The 23,013-nt window shown below is 48.7% G+C and overlaps 1 protein-coding gene and 1 pseudogene across 1 annotated transcript in view; both read right to left on the reverse strand.

The window, feature by feature from the left end:
- SCARA3 (scavenger receptor class A member 3) overlaps nucleotides 1-21,076 on the reverse strand; it is a 47,392-nt gene extending 26,316 nt beyond the window's left edge. The window contains exon 1 of the mRNA XM_044391170.3: nucleotides 20,918-21,076. Coding sequence (XP_044247105.1) covers nucleotides 20,918-20,924 — 7 coding nt within the window. The 5' untranslated portion in view covers nucleotides 20,925-21,076. The remainder of the gene's footprint in view (nucleotides 1-20,917) is intronic.
- Nucleotides 3,277-5,748, reverse strand: LOC125281014 (40S ribosomal protein S24-like; annotated as a pseudogene).
- Nucleotides 21,077-23,013: the final 1,937 nt, after the last annotated feature.

Consider the following 23,013-nt stretch of genomic DNA (forward strand, 5'->3'; position numbering starts at 1 on the left):
ATAGATCAATGGAACAGAACAGAAAACCCAGAAATAAACCCACAATTATATGGTCAATTAATTTTTGACAAAGGAGGAAAGAATATGCAATGGGAAAAAGAGAGTCTCTTCAACAAACGGTGTTGGGAAAACTGGACGGCTGGAAAACTGGAGAATGAAACTGGATCACTTTCTTACATCATACACAAAATAAATTCAAAACGGATTAAAGACCTAACTGTGAGATCTGAAACCACAAAAATCGTAGAAGTGAGCACAGGCAATAATTTCTCTGACATCAGCCATAACGACATCTTTCTAGATTTGTCTCCTGAGGCAAGAGAAACAAAAGCAAATATAAACTATCAGGAGTAAAAAGCTTCTGTATGGCGAAGGAAACAATCAACAAAACTAAAAAACAACTTACAGAATGGGAGAAGATATTTGCAAATGACATATCAGATAAAGGGTTAGTATCCAAAATGTATAAAGAATATATAAAACTCAACACCCAAAATATGAAAAATCCAATTAAAAATGGGCACAAGACATGAACAGACATTTCTCCAAAGGAGACATCCAGATGGCCAACAGACACATGAAAAGATGCTCAACATCACTCATCTTCAGGGAAATGGAAATCAAAACCACAATGATATATCACCTCACACCTGTTAGAATGGCTATTATCAGGAAGACAAGAGGTAACAAGTGTTGGGGAGGATGTGGAGAAAAGGGAACCCTTGTGTACTGTTGGTGGGAATGCACACTGGTGCAGCCGCTGTGGAAGACAGTATTGAGGTTCCTCAAAAAGTTAAAAATAGAACTACCTTATGACCCTATGATCCAGTAATCACATTACTGGGTATTTACCCCCAAAATACAAAAACATGAACTCAAAGGGATACATGCACCCTGATGTTTATTACAGCATTATTTACAATAGCCAAATTATGGAAGCAGCCCAAGCGTCCATTGATAGATGAAAGGATAATGAAGATGTGATATATGTATAACATGGAATGGGATATTATTCAGCCATAAAAAGAATGAAATATTTGCCATTTGCAACAACATGGATGGAGCTAGAGAGTACAATGCTAAGAGAAATAAGTTAGAGAAAGACAAATGATTTCACTTGTATGTGGAACTTAAGAAACAAAACAAATGAAGGGAGCCTGGGTGGTTCAGTAAGTGTCTGTCTTCGGCTCAGGTAATCATCTCAGGGTCCTGGGAATGAGCCCCGCGTTGGGCTCCCCAGTCAGAGGGGAGCCTGCTTCTCCCTCTCCTTCTCCCTCTGCCCCTCCCCCCACTCATGCTCTCTCTTGCTCTCTCTCTCTCAAATAAATAAAATCTTAAAAAAAGAAGTCCCCTAAACAAATGAAAAGATGTTCAACTTTACTCATAAGGTAAATGCAATTTTTAATTTTTAAAAATTTGTTACCGATTTATTTTTTTAGTGGTGGGAGAGGGACATAGGAGAGGGAGAGAGAGAATCTTAAGCAGGCTCCACACTGAGCACGGAGCCTGACATGGGGCTCAAAGTCACAACTCTGAGATCATGACCTGAGCCGAAATCAAGAGTCAGACACTTAAGGGACTGAGCATTCCAGGTGCTCCAAGGTAAATGCAATTTAAAACTACAGTGTGAAAACATTTGTCACCCATCAGACTGGCAAAAATGCAGAGGCTGACAATATACTCCACTGGCCAGGCTATGGGGAGTTGGGATGGGAATGTAAATGGTCCAGACCTGGTGGAGGAGAATTTAACATATACATTTGCCCTTTGACCGCACAATCACACTTGCATGAATTTATCCACAATAAACCCCTCCAACAATCTGAAAACATGTATGACAAGCCCATTCACTGCAAGATCACTTGTAATTGCAAAAACTGAGAACTATCTAAATGTTCAACTAGGGTAGACCAGTTAATATACAATGGTTATACACACAATGGGACTCTATGCAGCTATACAAAAGAATAAGATCTCTATTCATGAGATGGAGTCATTCCGAGGGGATATTAAATAAAAACAGTATAGTGCAAAGGAACATATATAGTATGCTACCTTTTTTGTAAGAAAGAAGGGAAAGTAAGAAAACATACATATATTTGCTTATCAGTAAAAGAAGAAACACAGGAAGGAAAAAACAAAAAACAAAAAGTTGTTTCCTACAAAGGATGGGGTGGGGGAAATGGGGTGGAAGAAACACAGAAGGAGTGGCATTTCTCTGAGTGAAATTTTCTGTATAGTTTTGGCTTTTGAAAACATGCTAATATTTTACATATTCAAAAATTAAATTTTATTGATTAAAAAAAAATACCACACCTGGAACCAAACATAACTTACTTACATTCTGAAGGAATATAATAAACATATGGGGGGGGGGAGGAATGAGAAAGAAAGAAGAACTAATCTAATAAATTGGCTAAAACTATTTAATCTAAGTAAACTAAATTAGTTTTGACCGTATAATCTCTGTCTGGGATATGGTAGGGTATAATTGGGGAGGAAGTGCAAACAAATCTTAAACTTCTAAAGTAATTTTATTTATTATTGTAGCATGGGTAAAGCAATTCTGAAATTATCTTAAATTAATCCAAGACTGAGCAAATGAGTAAATGTGTTGATATGGTTTGGACCCAGGGTTTTTCATTACAGAAAAGGGGATCCAGAATTACACTTCCAAAAATATGGAATGGGGGAGACAAGAAAGAACGCTTAGGGATGGATTGGAATTGAAGATATCCACATAAATTCATAATTTCTAATATGTATAGGTATTTACTTATTCATGCTTATGTGCATAAATAACATGTATATGTATCTGTATGCATAGGTACGTGTATACATGTAACTTTGCTGAAAGGTTCAGGAAGCAAAGACACTGAAATAGCAATGAACTCTCTGAGCAGCCCAGATCTTGGTGGCTAAAACCATTTCCCACTTGAAAAAACCAGGGATCCTAGGAGAAATGGCTGATTTCAGGGTTGGGATAGAAGGCAGGTAAAAGATGAATCTGGGACATCTCGTTGTTTCAGAAATTAAAGGAATGCTAAAAAAAAAAATGACAGGGGCATGTCATAAGGAAACAGAAACCATTCTGAAGATGTCCTCACGGGCCAAATCTGGAACAATCTGAGCCCTCAAATAATTAAGTATAATAATGCTATTACAAGTCATTGAAAAAATAGGATTTCGTGAATCCATACCACCGAAGACAGATAGATAGAAGGAAGGGCTCTTCCTTTTTATTTTCTTTTTAAGTTCTTAGTTTACTAATCCTCTCTTGAAAAATCTGCACAATCACCACAGATAAAGTCACTGCAGAATTTTTACTCCTTCTGTTGTCCAATTCCCAGCTTGCTTTTTGCAGCACCAACACTGGCTTTTGTAGTCCCTTTGACTTTCTCCGTCCTTGCGCTTTTTCCCATTTTCTTGTGATCTCTTTCTTCTCATACAGGCCATGTCTTGCAAGTCTGTTTGGGTTCATTTTTCTTTGCATAATCCAAGGAATCATAAGTCATGCCAAAACCAGTTGTCTCACCACCACCAAAATGGGTTCCGAATCCAAGTACAAAGAGGCCATCTGGTGTGGTCTTGTACATTTTGGCTAGATTTTCTCCAAATTTCTGTCTTAGTACTGTTGCCTTTCCTGGGTGAAGAACATCGATGGCCATTTGTTTCTGCTGAAGTCGTCAGTTGGTCATGAACTTCCTAGTCTGGATAGTTAACTGTGTCGTTCATGGTGGTGGCCGAGTTTTAAGCAGCCAGGGAGGAAAAGGGAAGGGCTCTTTCTCACAGCAGAGCTGGAGCTGGGAAATCAGCACTTTGCAGTCTTTACAGTAAAGACCGAATCAGGCAAGAACCATCAACGGATGCTACCTTTAGGGAGAATCTTGATGAAAAGCAGTATATACGCATGGTCTTAAAGTGTCTTCTTACAGATGTCTTATTAGTTATGAGGGAGGGAGAAAACCCCAGTAATGATTTTGTGGGGGAAATCAGGCAACACTTCAGTCAGGTGATCAAAATGGACATCACCTATGAGGGACAGGTGGACACTGGGTGCCTCCAGATGTGACAGCGGAAGCAGCACCACATGTATGCAGTTTATTGGCCAAGAACGCATAACCCCCATCCAATCACGAGCAAACATGAGAAAAGCACAAAGTGAGGATCGTCACATTAAAAAAAAGGATGTGGGACAGGGCTGTCTCTTGCAAAATTATCAGTCATCAGAGACAATAAAGGTGAAAGAGACAGGACGACAAAATGCAATCCTTAACATTAGACTGCATTCTGTGCAGGACAGAAAAGGACAAGTGCAGGGGAAAGTATTGGCCAACGGTAACACTGGCATGCACACTGTCGGTTAGATGAAGTATTAAAGCAAATTCATGGAGTTTACGACTGTACTCCGACATATTCCTATTCTTAGGAAATCCACACTGAATGTTTAGAAGCGCCATGAGGTATGTGCTCCAGAAAAAATTAGGTGTGTGTATGCGTCTGTGCATATGCGTATACGTGTGTGTATGGACACTTCATTGAAAATCCTTGTGCCTAAATTTTTACGCAAGATAATTTCCTAAAAGTGAATTGACTGGATCAGACTGTAAGGACATTTTAATGTTCTGGAAAACAAACAAATTACACTCCTACCCACAGAGCATATGATAGACACTGATGTCCTGGTCCCTCCGCAGTGGTTCTTGTCATAAAAATAAATGTTTTTATGAGTTTAACTCAAAGCCTCTCCATATTTTATTTTCCACATTTAAAAGCGATTAAGAGGCTGACCATTATCAAGTGCTTACGAGCCGTTCTTTTCCATGCATTGTCTATAGGTAGCCTTTGCCCATTTTTCTGTCGAGCTGTGGATTTGGTGGGGGGGGGGGCTTTCATAGGAACATAACTTTTCATCACGTGTCTTGCAGCTGTTTCAATATACTTATTTCTAAAATTGTTTAAGCTTGTGTGTGCACAGCTCTCAGGCCACAGTGCCTTTCCGGGGTAGGAGGAGAAGGGCAAGGGGCAGGGAGGAGTGGAAGGGCATTCACACGGTAACCCCTGATTAAATGGCAGAATCCTGAGGAATCTGTCTATATTCAGGACTCTTTCTTCCAGAGGGGATTTCTTTGACTTTTGCCAGGTGCCAGGGGAACTACCAGTCTGGGACCACTGCAGTTTGAGTGATTAAATTGGGTTACCCAAGTATGCACATTGAATATAGACTGGACCCCCAGCCCATGTGAGGGCAAGCCTTATCTGGCACAGCCCTTTCCTCTCTCTGGACTCTCTGGAGACATCTGGTTTCCTGGTCAGCTCTCTGGCAGGTGCATCTCCCCTCCTCTAGCCTCTTGCTCCTTTCCCCTTCTATCCAAGGAGCAGACTAGGGGAAGGGGGGAGCTTCAAAATCTTTAACCAGAGGAACCAGCATTGACCAATCAGAAAAGACTGAGACGAAAAACAAAATAAAACAGGTAGAACGGCTATCCCAGGGTTTCACAGGGTGACACAGTGTGACAGGCTTTCCGTTGGGGGTCTTCAGGTCGGCCGTCCCCCTCCTTGTGCCATTCGCAGCCTTGTTCCTCCTGCACCCAAGACTCCCGTGGGTTTTAGCTCCTAATTGGAATTTTCTTGGTCTTCAGAAACTTCCTCCATTTTCTTTCAACTTCAGCTATGCATTTAGCAGTAAACTTCATAATCGAAGAAGATTTTAAGCTGGGAACACTAGAAGTAGAAACATGAAGTTTTGTTTTTCTTTTTTCCCTTTTTTAATGTGATAAAAATTTGGGTCCTGCCTTGTGGCAACTTTCACAACAACCCTATAAACTTTACAGTCTAAAGTATCACTTCTATGGACAAAAAGACTGAGGTTCCGAAAAGTTAATGAACAGCACACAGAACATGTGGTGAGGCTGAGATCTGAACTCGGAAATCTTTCCTGCCATATCTACTGCCTCCTTGGAGAAACGAGCACAGGTCCCACAGGTGCCAAGAAACCTCGCTTCGGCAACAAGGTGAGCTGGTAGAAGTGAAGTGGGCTGGTGCCGACTGAGCAGGGGGGCTCAGGGGCTCTGGCAACGACCTGGAAGCAGTCTGAGCGGCACCGAGACCTCATTCCCCAAACGCTGTGCAGTTTTGACCCTGCTCAAGACGGGAGCCAAGAGGCAGAGTGGGCAAGGACACTAGGTGAGTGAAGGCAGCCCTGAATGGGCTCAGAAGGGGAGGGACGGAGGGTGACCCCAAGTTAAAGATGCCGCCATCGTTGCCCCGAATGCCTTCCGCCGTCCTCCAGCTCACGGCTTATGCGTCACTTCCTCAGTGGCCTTCCTTGAGCTCCCAAACTGGACCCGTCCCTTGTTACGGATGCTCGGGCATGTTCTGTGTCCTCCCGCCGTAGAAGGCTATATACCTTTTATTCTTTATTCAGCAGCTCTCTCCCCGGTGTTACGATCTGAGGGCAGGGAATGTGTCTGCCTTGTTCTCTGCTTTATCCAAAGTGGATGGCACTGAGAAACGCTCAACAAACACAATTCTAAATGAATATGAATAATTTCAAGTTACATTTCCAGTCATAAGAGGGTCTATGCTTGCATGTGGTATCAGCGGGGAGCTTGGTCAAGAGACCAAGGTTAGTGTCCCACTCTCAAAGACTGAGTTAATTTCGGGGGAGGGTGGAGAGCTGGGCTCATATCCATTATTTCATTTGGTCCTTATGACTAGCCTGAGAGATAAACAGGCTGGGGAGTCATTCTCCCCATTTTACAGGTGGGGAAACTGAGTTTCCTGCAGTCACAGAGCCAGCCGCTGGCAAAACCTCCTGCATCCTGGCTGTTTTCTCCCCACAATAATGGACTCCAGGTAGCTTCCCTCTGATAGAGTTAGTGTGTTCTCATCAGTGTGTGTGTTGTGTGTGCACATCTGGGGGTCCTGGGGGTGGGTACGGCGGCAAAAGCAGGGCTGTATGGCAGGTACACTGATCCCCTCATCAATAAGCTAAGAAATCAATCTTTCCAGCCCTGCGTTGTGTCTCAGGCTGCCGTCCTGTCATCAATCTGCCAACAGTTTACGAGGGTAACTGTGCCTGCGGGGTTACCAGGATTACCATCCCTTTCTCATACATGGATGCTCGGATGAGGCAGGCTCAGGTCCCTTGGTGCCTTCTGCGCTCCGTCTGACCAAACCCTCACCCTAACCAGCCATGCCCTCTCAGCCCCAGATGATCTCAGCCAGAACCATGCTGCGCGCTGTCGGATTGACCGCCGCCTTGGTCCCCAGGGGAGGTATTCCTTCCATCCGTTGGAGCAGAAGTGCCTTCTAGGCCTTCCTGCCCCTGTTTCTCATTTCTCCCCACCCCTTGATGGTGCTTCTCTGCCCTCCCTTGGGACTTGGCCTCCTCCCTGTTCTGGCTCCAGGGCCAATTTCATCACTTCGCTGTTTATAGCCTTTGCAAGGCATCTGGGAGGACTTAAATCAAGCGAGGCTGACACCGACCTTCAGCAAACACCCCCTCACAAAGCACACAGCTTTGCGATCACTTTGCTCTCCCACTGAGGGCCCCCAAAATTGGCAATCGTTAGCGAGTGGGAATTAAGAAAGGCTCTGTTCCGGTACTTGGTGGCCCACAGGCAGGGAAATGACTGCCAGCCCGGAACTTGGCTGTCTGTAGACGAGGGGTTCACAAGTGTTTGGCACCGTTCCCTCTGTTGACATCTCAGCTCCGTAGCTCACGCCCTCCCTGATCCCCAAAGGGGTCTCCTCCTTTTTCTAATCCTTTGGACTTCCTGTTCACCAGCCCTGAGCCGCAGGCCTTGGGGACCTCTAATTTACCTACGTCTGGAATGCTCTAGCAACGCTCCACTTCAGCCTTGTTCATTTTAATGAGAACATAATTCAAAGCATTTGGGAGGCTTTTATAAGCCAAGCCCTTTGCGAGTACAGGCTCGTTATAGTCGCATTACACCAAGATTGTTCCGGTCAGGGACAGTGGAAGAAACAGATGGAAAGCACTGAAACAAGCTTGGCTTGAGGATACAGAGGCTGTGATTGATCAGAGGATGATTGATTAGACAGGAGTCTGTACTCCCTCCTTGAGCTGGGCTGAGTGGGGTGGATAGAGACAGGAAACAAATTTCCTCCCCCTCTCCGTCTCCCATGCCTTCTGCTGCAATCTTACTGTTGGGTACACCAGCTTTCCAAAGGGTTTTCAGAGACAGGGAGTGTGGGAAGGAGCTGACAAGTCACACAGCCCATCTGTCATGGTACAAAGGCGTGGAGAGGTGAAGTGACCTGCCAGCTAGTTGGTGGTTCCTGAATGTCCAGGGATCCGAAAGCAGGTCCAAACACACGCACAGAGTGCTCGCAGGGCAGCACCAGCCAGCTCAGACAGGCCACAGAGCTGTGGTAAGCCTTTTCCATCCAGGCCTGACATCTGTTTACATCTCCTTGAGGTCTGAGATCTTCCTCCAGCCTCAGTCAGCCCCAGGCTGATCGCAGAGTGGGTGTTCAAAAAAGACAGGTCTATCCCTTTCTTCCCCTACCGATCTTCCTAGTTCTTATGTTCCATAGATGAGAGAAATCATATGATAATTGTCTTTCTCTGCTTGACTTATTTCACTTAGCATTATCTCCTCCAGATAAAGAGAGGGGGGTAATCAGAAGAGGGAATGAAGCATGAGAGACTATGGACTCTGAGAAACAAACTGAGGGCTTCAGAGGGGAGGGGGATGGGGGAATGGGATAGGCTGGTGATGGGTAGTAAGGAGGGCACATATTGCAAGGTGCACTGGGTGTTATACACAACTGATGAATCATCAAACTTTACATCAGAAACCAGGGATGTACTGTATGGTGACTAACATAATATAATAAAAAAACATTAAAAAAAAAAAAGACAGGTTTGCTGACCCTTTGAGAAGGCCTGCACCCCTAGTTAATTGTTAATTTCCACCGTCCCGATTAAGAGCTCATTTTTTTAAAAAATAAAGATTAATGACTTCAAATATGGTTTAAATTTGGTTTATTCTTAGTTCTCCATGACCAGGGGGTGTTGGGGAGTGCTGACGCATTGAGGACGCAAAGGCTTAAAGCAGCAGACCAAGGCTTAGCATTAACACCTGGGGCCTAGTGTTTGAATCGAAAAGGAACGAAGCAGGAGGGCTCAGGAGAATGTAGGGTCTGCTTCCCCTGCCGTTCCCAGAACTAGAACAAGGGATAGGGTATTCCTCTCCTAAAGCTAAAAGGCCTCTTTGGGGGGGGAGGGGCTATTTTTTTCCGGTGGTGTCCCAATTACCTTAGAATACCAGCAGCATTTTACAGCCCTCTAAAATAAGGCTGTGGCTCTTCCCTGTGACATACATAAGTTATCCGTGAAACTGAGGACTTCTGGCGATGCTGAAAACTGAGGGGACCTGCGTGTCAGACATCACGGGCTGCCAGGCGTCTGCAATGGCGGAAGGAGAGGCCATGTTGCAGGCCACGGGTGCCTGAAGGGAGGCTACGTTTCCAGAAAGCGAAATAGGGCTCCGTTGCCTTCTGTTTTTTTTTTTTTTTTTCTTTCCTTTTCCCATTTTGCTGACTGCAGGATAAATTGTGACAAGAGGGGGTGGGCTGGGGAAAGGACGCTGGAGAAGAGATGATAATGTCTGGACTGTAAGTCTTTGGGAAGTCCCCTCTCTCACAGCAGACTTGGGACAGCAGGCTGTTCCAGTTAGCAAACATCTAAGACGGTTTCTGCCTCCCCTGTTCCAGAGGCCCCAAGGGATTCTAGCTGTCACGAGGGAATATCCAGGTCACTGTGATAAAGAAGCCAGGCCCGTGAATGACCTACCAAAGCACAGCCAGGCTCTCTGCTCCTCATCTAGTGCTCTATACACAGATTGCAGGCAGTGTGCTTGAAACAAACAAACAATCCAACAGCCTTCAAAGGCCAGGGCTTCAAGTTCAGGCTCCTAAAGGAGCAGCAACCCCTGAAGAGTTGAAAGAGGCTCTGTTCCTCTCATCCCTAAGGTCATAATAGCTGACTCAGATAGCAGAAGGACAGCCACAAGAGAAACCACTTTTTTTTAAGCCTCTGCTCCCACAGAGCCACGTAGAAAGCGTGATTGAAGGTGCATGTCTTGGCACATTGTTAGGCGTGACTGCTGACTCTGTTGGGGTTGAGCTGGGTTCCCCTCTCCCGGGGGGTGGAAAACAGCCCGGACCTGTGAACCAACTGCTAACTCGTCTGTGGTTGCCGACTCCGGCTTTCTTTCGGTTGACCAAAAATATGGAGTTAATTCATTCCTCAGCCTTTCTGGGACTGCAATCTTCCGTCAGAGTCAGCAAGGGGGAGAGATTCGAGGAACTGAATAAAAGGTCTTTCTTTGGGAACTTCAAGGAACATATTTTGATGATTATCTTCTACGGAGTTCACAGAGTGGGTTTTCAAAACAGCCAATTGGGTCAGTAAAAATAAAGATTTCAGAGTCTTCTCAGGAGCCAATGCTATATTTACAGTTGCAAAATAGCTATAGTTTAAGGTTGGAGAATGCTATAATTAAGGTTGCAAAATTGTTTTCATTAGAACCCTCCTGCCATTACCCCCTCCCCACAGGCTTCCTGTGTGGATACGTCTATAGTCCGGTGGGAATCCGTCTGCCCCTCTCTGCACTAATGAATCTGGTCCTTCCCTTTTAAATTCTCCTCCTTGTCAAGTCGTCATGATCTGCTTCCCTGTAACAGTCACCTCCTTTCTGCTCCTGAAATCCCATTCGTTGCTCTGGGATAGGTTTTCTCTCTCCTGCTGCCACCTCTATCTGAATCCTGTGAGCCAGCCCGAAGCCCGCCTTCCACTGTGCTCCTGGACACCACACAGGCTGAGGGGAAAATTGGCCTTTCTCCTAAGCCCTTTCTGTCCCCAGTGACTTTCCTCCCCTTTCTCGCCCTCTCTGTTTCCAAGCGGAGCACTCAGCATCTGGGTGGCACAATTGCTTAGACAGGATTTACCCACGCTGTGCAGACTTTAGGCACCCCAAATGGCAGCAGTGCTCCCTGGTCACTGTGATAACTCCAAATGCGCACCCCATTTCTTCAAGGGGTGTTGTAACCTCCAGTTGAGAAGACAACCCTGGTTATTCACTTCATGCAACAGACCCAACCCTCCCCCATCACATAGACACACACGGGTCCTCCTCTGTGCAGACAGTAGCTCCTCTGCTCCCCCCAACCCCAAAATCCCATGGGAATGGGGGAGAGGGGTGGGAATCACCAGCTGCTTGATCTCTGTTGTCATTTCTGGACCTTTAAACCCCCTACTCTTCCTGTGTTTCACCACTTGACGTCCCTGCTCTCTTTCTCATGAGGACCCTCAGCTTCATGTGCAAACTAGAGAGCATACCGTCTACTCACAGAGCTGCTGTGGAAACCCAGCAAGGTGATACATGACAAGTACCTGGCACACAGTAAATACTTGATAAATGGTAGTAGCTGTCATTTTTATTGGGACTCTTTTTCGATCCTACTGGAATTGCTACTGTCATTTATTATCCTTTCTCAGTGCCCCTTATGCTCAGGACCAATTTCCAACTTTCATGAAATCCATTCTTCAGGGCATCTGGGTGGCTCAGTCAGTTAAGCATCCAACTCTTGATTTCGGCTTAGGTCGTGATCTGAGGGTCGTGAGATTGAGCCCCTTGTCGGGCTCTGTGCTGGGTGTGGAGCCTGCTTGGGATTCTCTCTCTCTCTCCCTCTGTCCCTCTCCCACCCTCTAAAAAGAAAAAAGAAAGAAAGAAAGAAACCCATTTTTCAAAGTATGTCCTGTGAAACACTTGGAATTCCAAATTATTTTTGTGAAAAAAAGTTCTTTGATCAAGGAAGTCTACAAAATGCTGCATACTCTATTACCATCTTAGAAACTGACATTAACACAGTGAAGATTTTGACAAGTCTGGCAAAAAAAAAAAAGCCCACTTCAATCTGTGTTTTATATTTTTCAAACATTTGATCATAGAACTTCTGCTATTCTTGGGGGGGGGAAGGATGCATTAAGTTGCATGGAACTGGTATTTAGAGGTACACCTCCTTTGGGGAGCACTGTTCTGGATAATTACATCGCCTGAACGGGATTATTTTTTTATCCTGTCTCCTGCCACCAACTTTAATGGAGGCAACATTTGTTGAAAGTCCACTGGTTCTCTAGACCTCAGGGCCCCTAGACCTGGGTCTCTTCTCTGCCTAAGCCACAGCTCAGCTGCTGTACCCTCTGGAACAGAAAGTTCCCTGCCATTCCATCTGCAGGATCGCAAGGACCTCTCCCACTGCGCTTCCCACTCTCTGCTGCACTAAGCCTTTTCACTCCTTACTCCATCCTGCCATCAGTCTAGCCCCCCAGCACAAGCTTCAGCTCCCTGGAGCCCTTAGCTTTATCCTCTGGCCCTTGTGCCCTTCAGCCCCTTAGCCTGTTTTCTCTGCACTGCTGGTGGGTGGAACCCAGTGGGGGGGGGGCAGGGTGGATTTGTCTCCAGTCAAGTCCTGCCACCTGGATCCTCACTCTCTCCTCCTCTTCTCAGCCCGCTATTCCCCAAAGATAAGCTTGCTTCCTCCTTCTCTGAAAAGATGGACATTCTCCACCTTCCTCAAACTCGCTCTAGGTTTTACACCTCAAAGCCAGTGGGAATGAAGGGCCTGCTTGTGCCTTTGGAGAAGTGTGGCATTCTGTTTCCAAACTTCAGATGAGCATGCCTTTTGACTCCCCAAACCCCCTTCTAGGAGTTTTTTTCCTCAGGGGATACTTATACAGTGAGGCAAAGATGGATGTGTAAAAATCATTGTTGCAAGCTGTGATCACAAAGACAGCATGGTACTGGCACAAAAACAGACACATAGACCAATGGAACAGAATAGAGAGCCCAGAAATGGACCCTCAGCTCTTTGGGCAACTAATATTTGATAAAGCAGGAAAAAACATCCGGTGGGAAAAAGACAGTCTCTTCAATAAATGGTGCTGGGAAAATTGGACAGCTACATGCAAAAGAATGAAACTTGACCACTATCTCACACCATACACAAAAATAAACTCCAAATGGATGAAAGACCTCGATGTGAGACAGGAATCCATCAAAATTCTAGAGGAGAACATAGGCAGAAACCTCTACGACACCGGCCAAAGCAACCTTTTTCATGACACATCCCCAAAGGCAAGAGAAACAAAAGATAAAATGAATTTATGGGACTTCATCAAGATTAAAAGTTTCTGCGCAGCCAAGGAAACAGTCAGAAAAACTAAGAGGCAGCCCACGGAATGGGAGAATATATTTGCAAATGACACTACAGATAAAGGACTGGTATCCAAGATCTACAAAGAACTTCTCAAACTCAATACACGAGAAACAAATAATCAAATCAAAAAATGGGCAGAAGATATGAACAGACACTTTTCCAGTGAAGACATACAAATGGCTAACAGACACATGAAAAAAATGTTCAAAATCATTAGCCATCAAGGAATTTCAAATCAAAACCACACTGAGATACCACCTTATGCCAGTTAGAATGGCAAAAATAGACAAGGCAAGAAACAACAATTGTTGGAGAGGATGTGGAAAAAGGGGATCCCTCCTACATTGTTGGTGGGAATGCAAGTTGGTACAGCCACTCTGGAAAACAGTGTGGAGGTCCCTTAAAAAGTTAAAAATTGAGCTACCCTATGATCCAGCCATTGCACTACTGGGTGTTTACCCCAAAGATACAGACGTAGTAAAGAGAAGGGCCATATGCACCCCAATGTTCATAGCAGCAATGTCCACAATAGCTAAATCGTGGAAGGAGCTGAGATGCCCTTCAACAGATGACTGGATTAAGAAGTTGTGGTCCATATATACAATGGAATATTACTCAGCTATCAGAAAGAACAAATTCTCAACATTTGCTACAAGATGGACGGCACTGGAGGAGATAATGCTAAGTGAAATAAGTCAAGCAGAGAAAGACAACTATCATATGATTTCTCTCATCTACGGAACATAAGAACTAGAATGATCAGTAGGGGAAGAAAGGGATAAAGAAAGGGGGGGTAATCAGAAGGGGGAATGAAACATGAGAGACTATGGACTCTGAGAAACAAACTGAGGGCTACAGAGGGGAGGGGGTGGGGGAATGGGATAGGCCGGTGATGGGTAGTAAGGAGGGCACATATTGCATGGTGCACTGGGTGTTATACACAACTAATGAATCATCGAGCCTTACATCGGAAACCGGGGATGTACTGTATGGTGACTAACATAATATAATAAAAAATCATTATAAAAAAAAATCATTGTTGCATGCTATGATAAGCCCGAGGAAAATGTAAATAACTCAGATGCCCATCAATAAGGGGTTGGTTAAATAAATGCTTGCAAAGTCGTATGTGGAATATTATGCAACCATTTGAAAAATGATGCAGATCTCTATTTTTTGCCCAGGGAAGATATCTATGCTCTATTGTTGAATTTTAAAAGTACATATACAGAATAACATGGAAAGTATAATCTTATCCATATGAAAAAAAAAATCTGTGTGCAAATATACCAGAAAGATTTCTGGAAGAATGCTCATCCAAATCCTGTCAGTTATCTCTCAGGGGTAGGAGTTCACATAAGTACTTTCTTTTCTTCCCTTTACTGAATTTTTCAAAATTTTTCATAATGCATATGTATTATAAAAAGATTAAATGCCACAAGTCTATGTCTGTATTTGTCGTTTCTCTCTTCCCTCAGGTCACCAGGAAGAGAGACTTTCTTCTTCCCGAGGCAAAGCTTTCCTACTGCTACCTCCTTCCTCACCATGTGACTGTTTCCCTCTCTCTTCTCTCCCTCTTGCTTCCAATGAGCACAGGCCAGCCCCACCTTGAACACCCCTTCTTGCCTGGGCCCTGCTGCTTGCAGTTCCCTTTTCCTGAAACTTCTCTAATTCAGGGCTTCCCTGCACCTTTGCTTCAGACCTACCCATCCCCCTCAGCCTGTGCAGCCTGGCTCTCTCGAACCAATTAACTCTGTTGATGAACGGTCAACATTGTTGGCCATTTCTTCCTTCCTGGAACTCTCTCCTCTCAGCTTCTGTGGCTGGACCCACACAGTTCTCTGCCTGTGTCCCTTACCATTCCTGGCTCCTTTCTTCACAAGCTCATTTTCTTCCTCCCATTCTCTGAATGTAGAGATTGTCCAATGTGCGCTAAAGTCATTAGAGCACATCTCCAGGGAGAAGCAGCAACAGGCCGTCTCTTGACAAACCCTCCCAGGGCCGCTCCAAAATCAACAGGACACAATGGGAAGTCCTTGGCATGGCACTCGAGGCCTCCTGGTCTCGTGGCTCCCTGAGTCTCTGAACCGACTCTCAACTCCAAGCAAATCTCCCTATCCGTCACTAAGCAGTCACTGATGAAGGAAACCCAGCTCTCCCCAACACTACTTCCTGCCTCTCCTGACAATCCCTGAATGACCTGATCCAAGTTTTGCTCACCCTTCAACGCCTCCTGAAAGCCTCTCCAAGCTGCCCCAACTTGTAATGCTCTTTCTCCCCAGGATTCCTACCGAATCTCCTGTATATACCATTCATTGGTTCTGTTACTCCTTCTCCCTTCGTTATCTGGTTTTCCTCTTAAGTGTGTCTGTCTTGTCTGCCTGAGGGCAGACGCCATCAGAGTGCGGGGCAACATCCCAGAATCACCAATAGCTCAGCTTAGGTTCCGGTGGACGTGCAGGTGTCTCATCCGAGCCTTGAAGGAGGTGTCTGCAGGACTCTATGGAGAGGTGTTCAGGACACTCTCAGAAACAGGCGTCCGGAGCCCAGTGTTGTAAAGCCGCTGTCATCAGCCTATCCCCACGTGTCAAATCCACACGGCTGGCTTAGACTGTTCAAGAATGGGGGCCGCCTAAGAACCAGAGGTTACACGGCTGATACCAGACTCATCCAGAAGAGGAGCAGTAAAGGAGGGAGCCAGGAAAGAACCGGTCCTAGCGAAGGGTAAGCTCCTTGAGAGACAGGATGCTGAGCTCTTCTTTGCATCTTTCTTGGCCTTTAGGCACAAATAGGCATACAAGCTCTAACATTTGGCAGATGTGAAATAGAAGCATGTGAAATAGAAGCATGAGTCTTTATTGGGGACCTGCACTGGGTTCTGGGGATCCCATGGTGTTCCTCTTGCCTTTAAGGATTTCAGCCCAGTGGGGGACTCAGATTTGCCCACTGGCAGATGTAGCAGATAGGTCCTAAGTGCTAGGCATTGGGAAAGAGTGAGGCAAGAAACAGGCAGCCAGGGTCACTGTATTCATACACCTCACATGCTAACACTACCCTGTGGGCTCCACCACCTTATTCTGAGAGAAAAACAAATACAGATCAATAGATAGATAGATAGAGAGAAATATATATAGCCTGTGTATGGAGTGGAATGTTACACAGCCATGAAAAAGGATGAGATCCCGCCACTTGCAATGACATGGATGGACCTAGAAGGTATAATGCTAAGAGAAGTAAGTCAGACTGAGAAAGACAAATACCATATGATTTCACTCATATGCGGAATCTGAAAAAAAAAAACAAATGAATAAGCAAAGAGCAGAATCAGATCTATAAATACAGAGAAGAAACAGATGGTTGCCAGAAGGGAGGTGGGTAGGGGGATGGGCAAAACGGGCGAAGGGGACTAGGAGATACGGGCTTTCAGTTATGGAGTGAATAAGCCATGAGCATAAAAGGCACAGCATAAGGAATAGAGTCAATGATCCTGTAACAGTGTTGTGTGGGGACAGATGGCAGCTACCCTTGTGAGCCCAGCTCTGTTGTACACCTGAAACTAAGGTAACATTGTGGCTCAATGCTGCTCAGATAAAATAAATAAATAAACGCGCCCTCTCAGAAGGAGAAACAATAGAGTGGAAAGTTAAAGCTGGAAAGAACATTGAAGATGATCCAGTCTACCTGCAGACGAGGAGGGCCAGAGGGTATCGATGACTTCATCATAGCTACTAGCTTATAGAGCTGGTGGGTGAGAGGGCTTGCTCGAACCTTGGGCTTCCGTGCTCACAACACACACACACACACACACACACCTGCTAAATGAAACATAACCAAGCCTGGGCAGCGTATCTATGAGTGATGAGGGGCACGGTCTGTCCTGCTGCTGTACGCGCAGGTCTCACACCCAGCACAGCCGCCCGTCCTTCATGAAAACTGCTAAGCTCTTCCAGCAAACATCTACTGAGAAGCAGAACTTTTCCTCTCAAATTAGCTTTGGGATGTGAGTCTTCAGTTATCAAAATTACCACAGCTGGATGGCAAGGTGAGCAGTGTGTGTGTGTGTGTGTCTGAGGGTTTGAAGCTAATCTCCATCACTTGAGCCCTCGGGTCCTCCCAAAATTGAGCTGTTTAGTGGCTCTTTAGACCCTGCCACATCAGCTCCTTTTCTTCTAGACTCAGGCTCCTGCCAGCACCCACGGTCTGGGGAATGGGGGTCAAGCTTTCAAAGGGGACCCAGTCTATGCACTCATGAGTGGATATGATGTCCTCTGCCAAGCTGGGGGCGGGAGATTTCCCTGGGATCACGTTGCTGTGCTCTGCAGCCCTTTCTCTCCCTGTCCGCCCTTTGTCCACGAAGTATGGGCACTGGTTTCTGATTCTGTAGGGAGGGGCTGGGCCTCCCACGCTTGGGGAGCAGTGGGGTGTGGCTCTGCCCTGTATATGGCAGCTGAGGACAAGTCTCCCAAGGGCACAGAGTCACCCGTGCAGTGGGCCTGCTTCCAACCATCTCGCCACCGAGTCACTTCCCCTCCCCAAGTGGTACTCAGGCTCAGAGTTCCTGGGCTGAGTCACATTGCGTCAGGGCAGGATGGGCCTCAGGGACCACCCAGGAGGAGAATGAGGCCCAGAGAGGGAAACACTTTGACCAGAGCCCTACGTGGGGCCAGGAATAGAGCCCATGTCTTTGACTCTCAAATCACAGTGAACCAGGCTGCTTCTAAAGGGGGGTAAGGGGGAGCTCATAGAGCTGGGAGGGCTCCCACCACAGGACCCTCTCTCCACAGGTGCATAAACTATGCCCCAGGTGGCTGTTAATGGCTCAGACAAGCCAGTGGGAAGCTCCTAGATGGGCCTGTCACCAAGGGGCTGGTGGCAGCTGTGTGCCCCTCGGGTATGAGAAGGGCTACACCTGGGGCCAGGTACCGGCCTGCACTGAAGGATGTGGCTGCCTGGGAGGCCTGGCCAGAGGCAGGCAGGCAGGCGGGAGGGGCCCCGGGGTGGAAACAGCGTGGCTGGCAGAGTTGGCCCTGGCGCCTGGCCACTGGTGGCCGCACTCCTCAGCAAATGCGTTTTTTTGTTTAAGTACCGTCCCCACCAACACCCCTCTCCCCCACAAAGCATAACGTCACCGTGTTTGCTTTGCGGGGGGGAGGTGAATCTTTGCCAACAGATGTAATTCTCAGATTGGTGGGGCCTTTGGAGGAGGGTTGGAAGCCAGTTCCCCTTGGGGGAAGGGCCAGTCTGGAAGGGCCGCCTTGCTTCGTTGGGCACTTTACTTTTTCCATGTGGGTGAAAAAAAGTCCTGATTCTTCATACTCCACAGATCCAAAGGCCAAATATTTGCTGTCTGCCCTGCTTTTTCCATCTCAGGTAGAGGTGGCAGCCCTTCCTGGCTCCTGGGAAGGATGAGGGAAGACCTTGGACAGAGGTGTCCTGGAAATCAACCCTCGTCTTCCCCCGCAGCCTTGCAGCCCGCGCCCCTGGGATGTTACAGGAGATCACGGCAGCTTTCCCTGAGCCTGGAGGACAAATACATGAGAGCTGCCCCCAAGGCTTCAGTGGACAGGAATTTGGCCCCACATGGTTGGTGAGGCTGTTGGTTGAGAACAGAGGTGAGAGGGGCAGACCTTGGGAACCCAGGGAGGGAGCCCACAGCCTTCCAGCCAGCAGGCCAGGAGGACCCAGAGACCTGCTGCCTGGTACAGCCCGTCCTCCTCCAAATATTCATCCACACCAGCTTGTTTCTCTCCACTCAGAGAAATGGAACTGCCTTGCTGAGTTTCAGAAAGGCAGGTCATTTGCTTCTAACTCCCTCCTCTATGGGAGAAGGATGTCGCCTCCATTTCAGAGGACTTCTGTCCTGCCTGTCTTACCCTCACCAGATTTTCTCTTACAGTGCTTGTCAAGAGTGGTGGTGGAGCCAAACCACTTTGAGTATGTGTGGCATCTTATCATCATCATTAAGGTCCAGAGCAGTGTGGGCCCCAAGCCTGTAGCGAGATGTGGTCTAAGACCCTTCCAGAGGCTTCTGGGTAATGACCTGCCCCAGGCCGGCTAACGGGGGTGGGTACAGCTCCATAGATGTGGTAGCTGAGAGCAGAAGCTTCGTGGGTGAGGCTCCTCTGTGCAGCCAAGGCAACTCCCTGGGGTTGATTATAACTTGCTTCCTCATCCCACACAGCCCAAGACATGGTGAGGCCATTGGGAAGCACACACAGAGGGGCCAGAGGCCAGAGGGAAGGAAGCGACAGAGAGGCAGGGGTATATTAGCCAGTGCTCTGGCCTGGAAGCCAGGCCCCTGGGCTCTGGTTCCCTTGACTAGCCGTGACTCTTAAGCAAGTTCCCTCTCCTATCCATAGGACCAGTAACGTAACTGGTAGAGCCCAGTGCAAAATGAAAGCGTGAGGGGACCCCTACGGTGAAACGTTATTAAGAATTTCAAGACATTAAACCTAGTATGAGGCCTTCCGAGCGCGGGGACCTGTGGAGAGGCACCCAGGTCTGCATACCCGTGAAGCCTGCTTCGACCTGTTTGGGCCTCAGTTTCTTCAACTATACGACACGGAGGCTGTGTTCAGTCAGGAGTTTGTCTGTGAGCCCTTTCTTCACAGCAACCCTCAGCCCCTTCTATGTAAAAGACACAAACAGAGCTGCTTCTTCAACAACACCTGAGAGTAGAGTTTAAAGCCCTTTAGATGATCTCGAAGGTCGTTTTCAGTCCCCACATTCAGTAAGTCCGAGAAGTGGGGAGGTGCTCACTTCCCCGAACACCTGCCCGAGGTGCAAGGGAAGGATTACTGACAAGCACAGAAGAGAGCACTAAAAACCCCAAAGGTTCCCTGTGCCATAGGATGAATCCAATGTTTGCTGCTCCCCTAGACTGAAAATGAGTGTTAAGACAAAGCGTGTTCTTTCCCAGGGCTCAAGAAAGCCAGGCCCAGGTATGAGCACCTGGGACCAAGTTCTTGTGTCCATGCCAGGACCTGGCTGCAAGGGCTATGGTGGGGATGACCCAGTGCCCTGGGGAGAGCTCAGGCCTGGACCACGGGCCTTCCCCAGCTGCTGTGTCCCTGGGAGGTCAGAGGGTGGGTCAGCCAGGGTTCAGAGGTCAGTAAGGGCAGGGTCTGGGCTGAGGGACTTGGATACAACAGGTCTCTCCTGAGGAAGAGGCTGAAGCTCCTGGAGGAGAATCCTAGGCCTGGTCCCTCCGCAGAAGGCTAGGTAGGGGCTGCAGAAGCCTCTGAGATGGGTCCCCTGGATGGGGATTTAACATGGCCAGAAGGTTGGGCTGGTGGCATCTTTTTGCGATGACCGGTTAAAGGGATCAGAAACTTCTCTGGAATTTCCAGCTGTTCTTAGGGATGAAGCAACGCAGAGTGAGAAGAGGACTGTGAAGGGGGCTGTGTGTGAACTCTCCCCCTCCTCCGTCTCCTCTCCTCCTCCTCTAGACTTCAGGGCTCCCTCAGTCCTCCCCATCAATGCCTTCCGCAGGGGCTCAGAAGGGCCCGGAGAGCACCGAGCTCGCTCCGGGGAGTCGTCCCCTCCGCAGCCCCGCCGGCAGGAGCGGCGCCCGCCGTGCCCCGGACGCGATGGGTCGGGGATGCCGGGGGTCCGCCGGGGGTCCGCCGGGGGTCTCCTCGGCCCTCGCGCGCGCGGCGCTTACCTTTCATGGTCCCTCCTGCGGGGCCTCGGGAGCGCCCCGGGGTGGCGGCTCGAGCTGCCGAGTGGCCAGGGGTGAAGCCCGCAGCTCGTCGGCCAGCGCCCGCTCGCCGCCCTACGCGCCACCCGCTCGAGCGCCCGGCTGCGGGGGCGGCGCGCCGAGGGGAGGGTCCGCGGGGTCGCAGCCGGGGGGCGCCGGGCCGCCCATCCCGCCGCCGCCGCCGCCGCCCGCGCGCTTCCCGCTGGAGGCCGGCGAGGTCTGCGGCCGGCCCGCGGCCCGCGCTCCCCGCCTCCCGCCTCCCCCTCGCTCGCTGGCGCGCGCTCCCTCCCTCCTCGTCACTCCCTGGGCCCCGGCCCAGCTCCACTTCCTCGGTAGTTTCAAAACTGCCGCGGCCGGGCCTCTTTGTGCCGCCGCGGGTCCCAGACCCCGACTGCCGTGCGTCCGCGGCGCCCCGGGGAGCGCGCGGGGCACCCCCCCCCCGCCCCGAGCCCGCCCTGGGGGCCGCCTTGTGGCTGGGCTGGGCCGGGGGTGGGGGAGCGCTATCAGCCCGGGGCGGTCTCCTCACCCCTGTCGCAGGGGTAGAGGGGCTGGGGGAAACCAGGGTCCCCGGCTTCCAGCCCAGGTTTGCCAGGGACTGTCCCCGCCTCAGCCCTGGAATTCCGCATCCCCACCAGCCCCTCAGCCCCGGGAAGGCCAGCGAGGTTGGTCACCCCAGCTCTACCGCGCTGGGTGAGTGCCTTTGGGGGCCACTTCAGGTCTCCAGACCTCGGTTTTCTGCAGGAGGGAGTTGGGCCCCAGGCGCTCCCAAGTGCTGTGATTTTGTACAATGACATCGGAGGGAAACTGACCTCAAGCCAGGAGTGGTGACTCTTGTCAGTGGCTCTCCTCTGGGGTCCAGACCTGTCATTCTTCATTCATGGAACATTTCCCGACAATTTCCACGTACCAGCTTCTGCGCCCAGCTCTGGGAGCGTGAGGAATACTCCGTGAGGTTGCGTCTGGCCAGGAAAGCCAACAATGAAACAAGAAATGGTGCTGAGGTGTGATGAACGCTGTAACAGGATAGCGCAGGGGGAGAGGGGACTGCGGTGTGGGGGCAACCTGGCTTGGCCTTTCCCCACATCCCCACACTTCCAGGCCCACCCCCGTTTGGCCTGTAGAGTAACGTAGGTAGAGACAAAGCAGAGACACTTTCTTCTAAGCCAGGAGCTGAGAAGGGGCCCGGCACAGCCACGGTTCACAAACCCCAGCCCGTCCCAAAGGGTGATGTTCAGCCATCTCTAATGGGCTCCACCTGGCTGGAGCAGCACATTCTCTCCATTCTCTCAAGGCAAGCTCGCTGCAGCCTCTAGAGCGGGAGCCAGGACCCATGGTGCCCATTGTACAGAGGTGGAGACTGAGCTTCAGAGACGCTGTGGCCCACCTCGCGGTAGTTCACGATGTACTCCTTGAACCTGGATTCCCAGTGCACCTCAGCCTCCTGGGATTGCGGCATGGACCCGGGGAGCTGCTTCCTAAATACCAGGGCGATATTCACATCAAAGGACTCCTGACCTCGGTTACGGGTGTGTCAATGTATTTAGTCTTCGCAGCAGCCTTGTGAGACATACACAACTACTGTCCTCATTTTCTAGTGGAGGAAACGGAGGGAAGGAGAGATGAATCAAGTGCTGACTGTCACATAGCTAGTAAGTGGCAGTCTTGGGACTTGAACCATGCAGGCTAAATCCGGTGCTCGTGTGGATAGCTGCCTCTCATAAAGACACTCAAATATGTATTGACAGGAAGAACAAGCAAATGGCCTTTGGTTTTCTCCATGCTTTCTTTAGTTGGCTTGATCCAAGATGTTCAGTGACAAAAAGGGCCTAACCCTGAGGTGAGGGAGTGCCCTCCCCACTCCCTGCCCCTTTGGCTTTGGAGGATGTATAGGGTCTCTGGTATTGCTACGATATGCAAATGCATCAGCAAACATCAGCAAAGAAATGAAGTAGGCCTGCGTCTGGCTGCAGATGGGTCCTGGGTGAGTAGGGCTGGACCCCAGGCCTGAAGAGGTTCAGAGGATGAACTCCAGTTCGGAAAGGACGCGGGGGAGAGGGGGC

This window comes from Ursus arctos, unplaced genomic scaffold (assembly GCF_023065955.2).
Source record: "Ursus arctos isolate Adak ecotype North America unplaced genomic scaffold, UrsArc2.0 scaffold_11, whole genome shotgun sequence".
NCBI lineage: Eukaryota > Metazoa > Chordata > Mammalia > Carnivora > Ursidae > Ursus > Ursus arctos.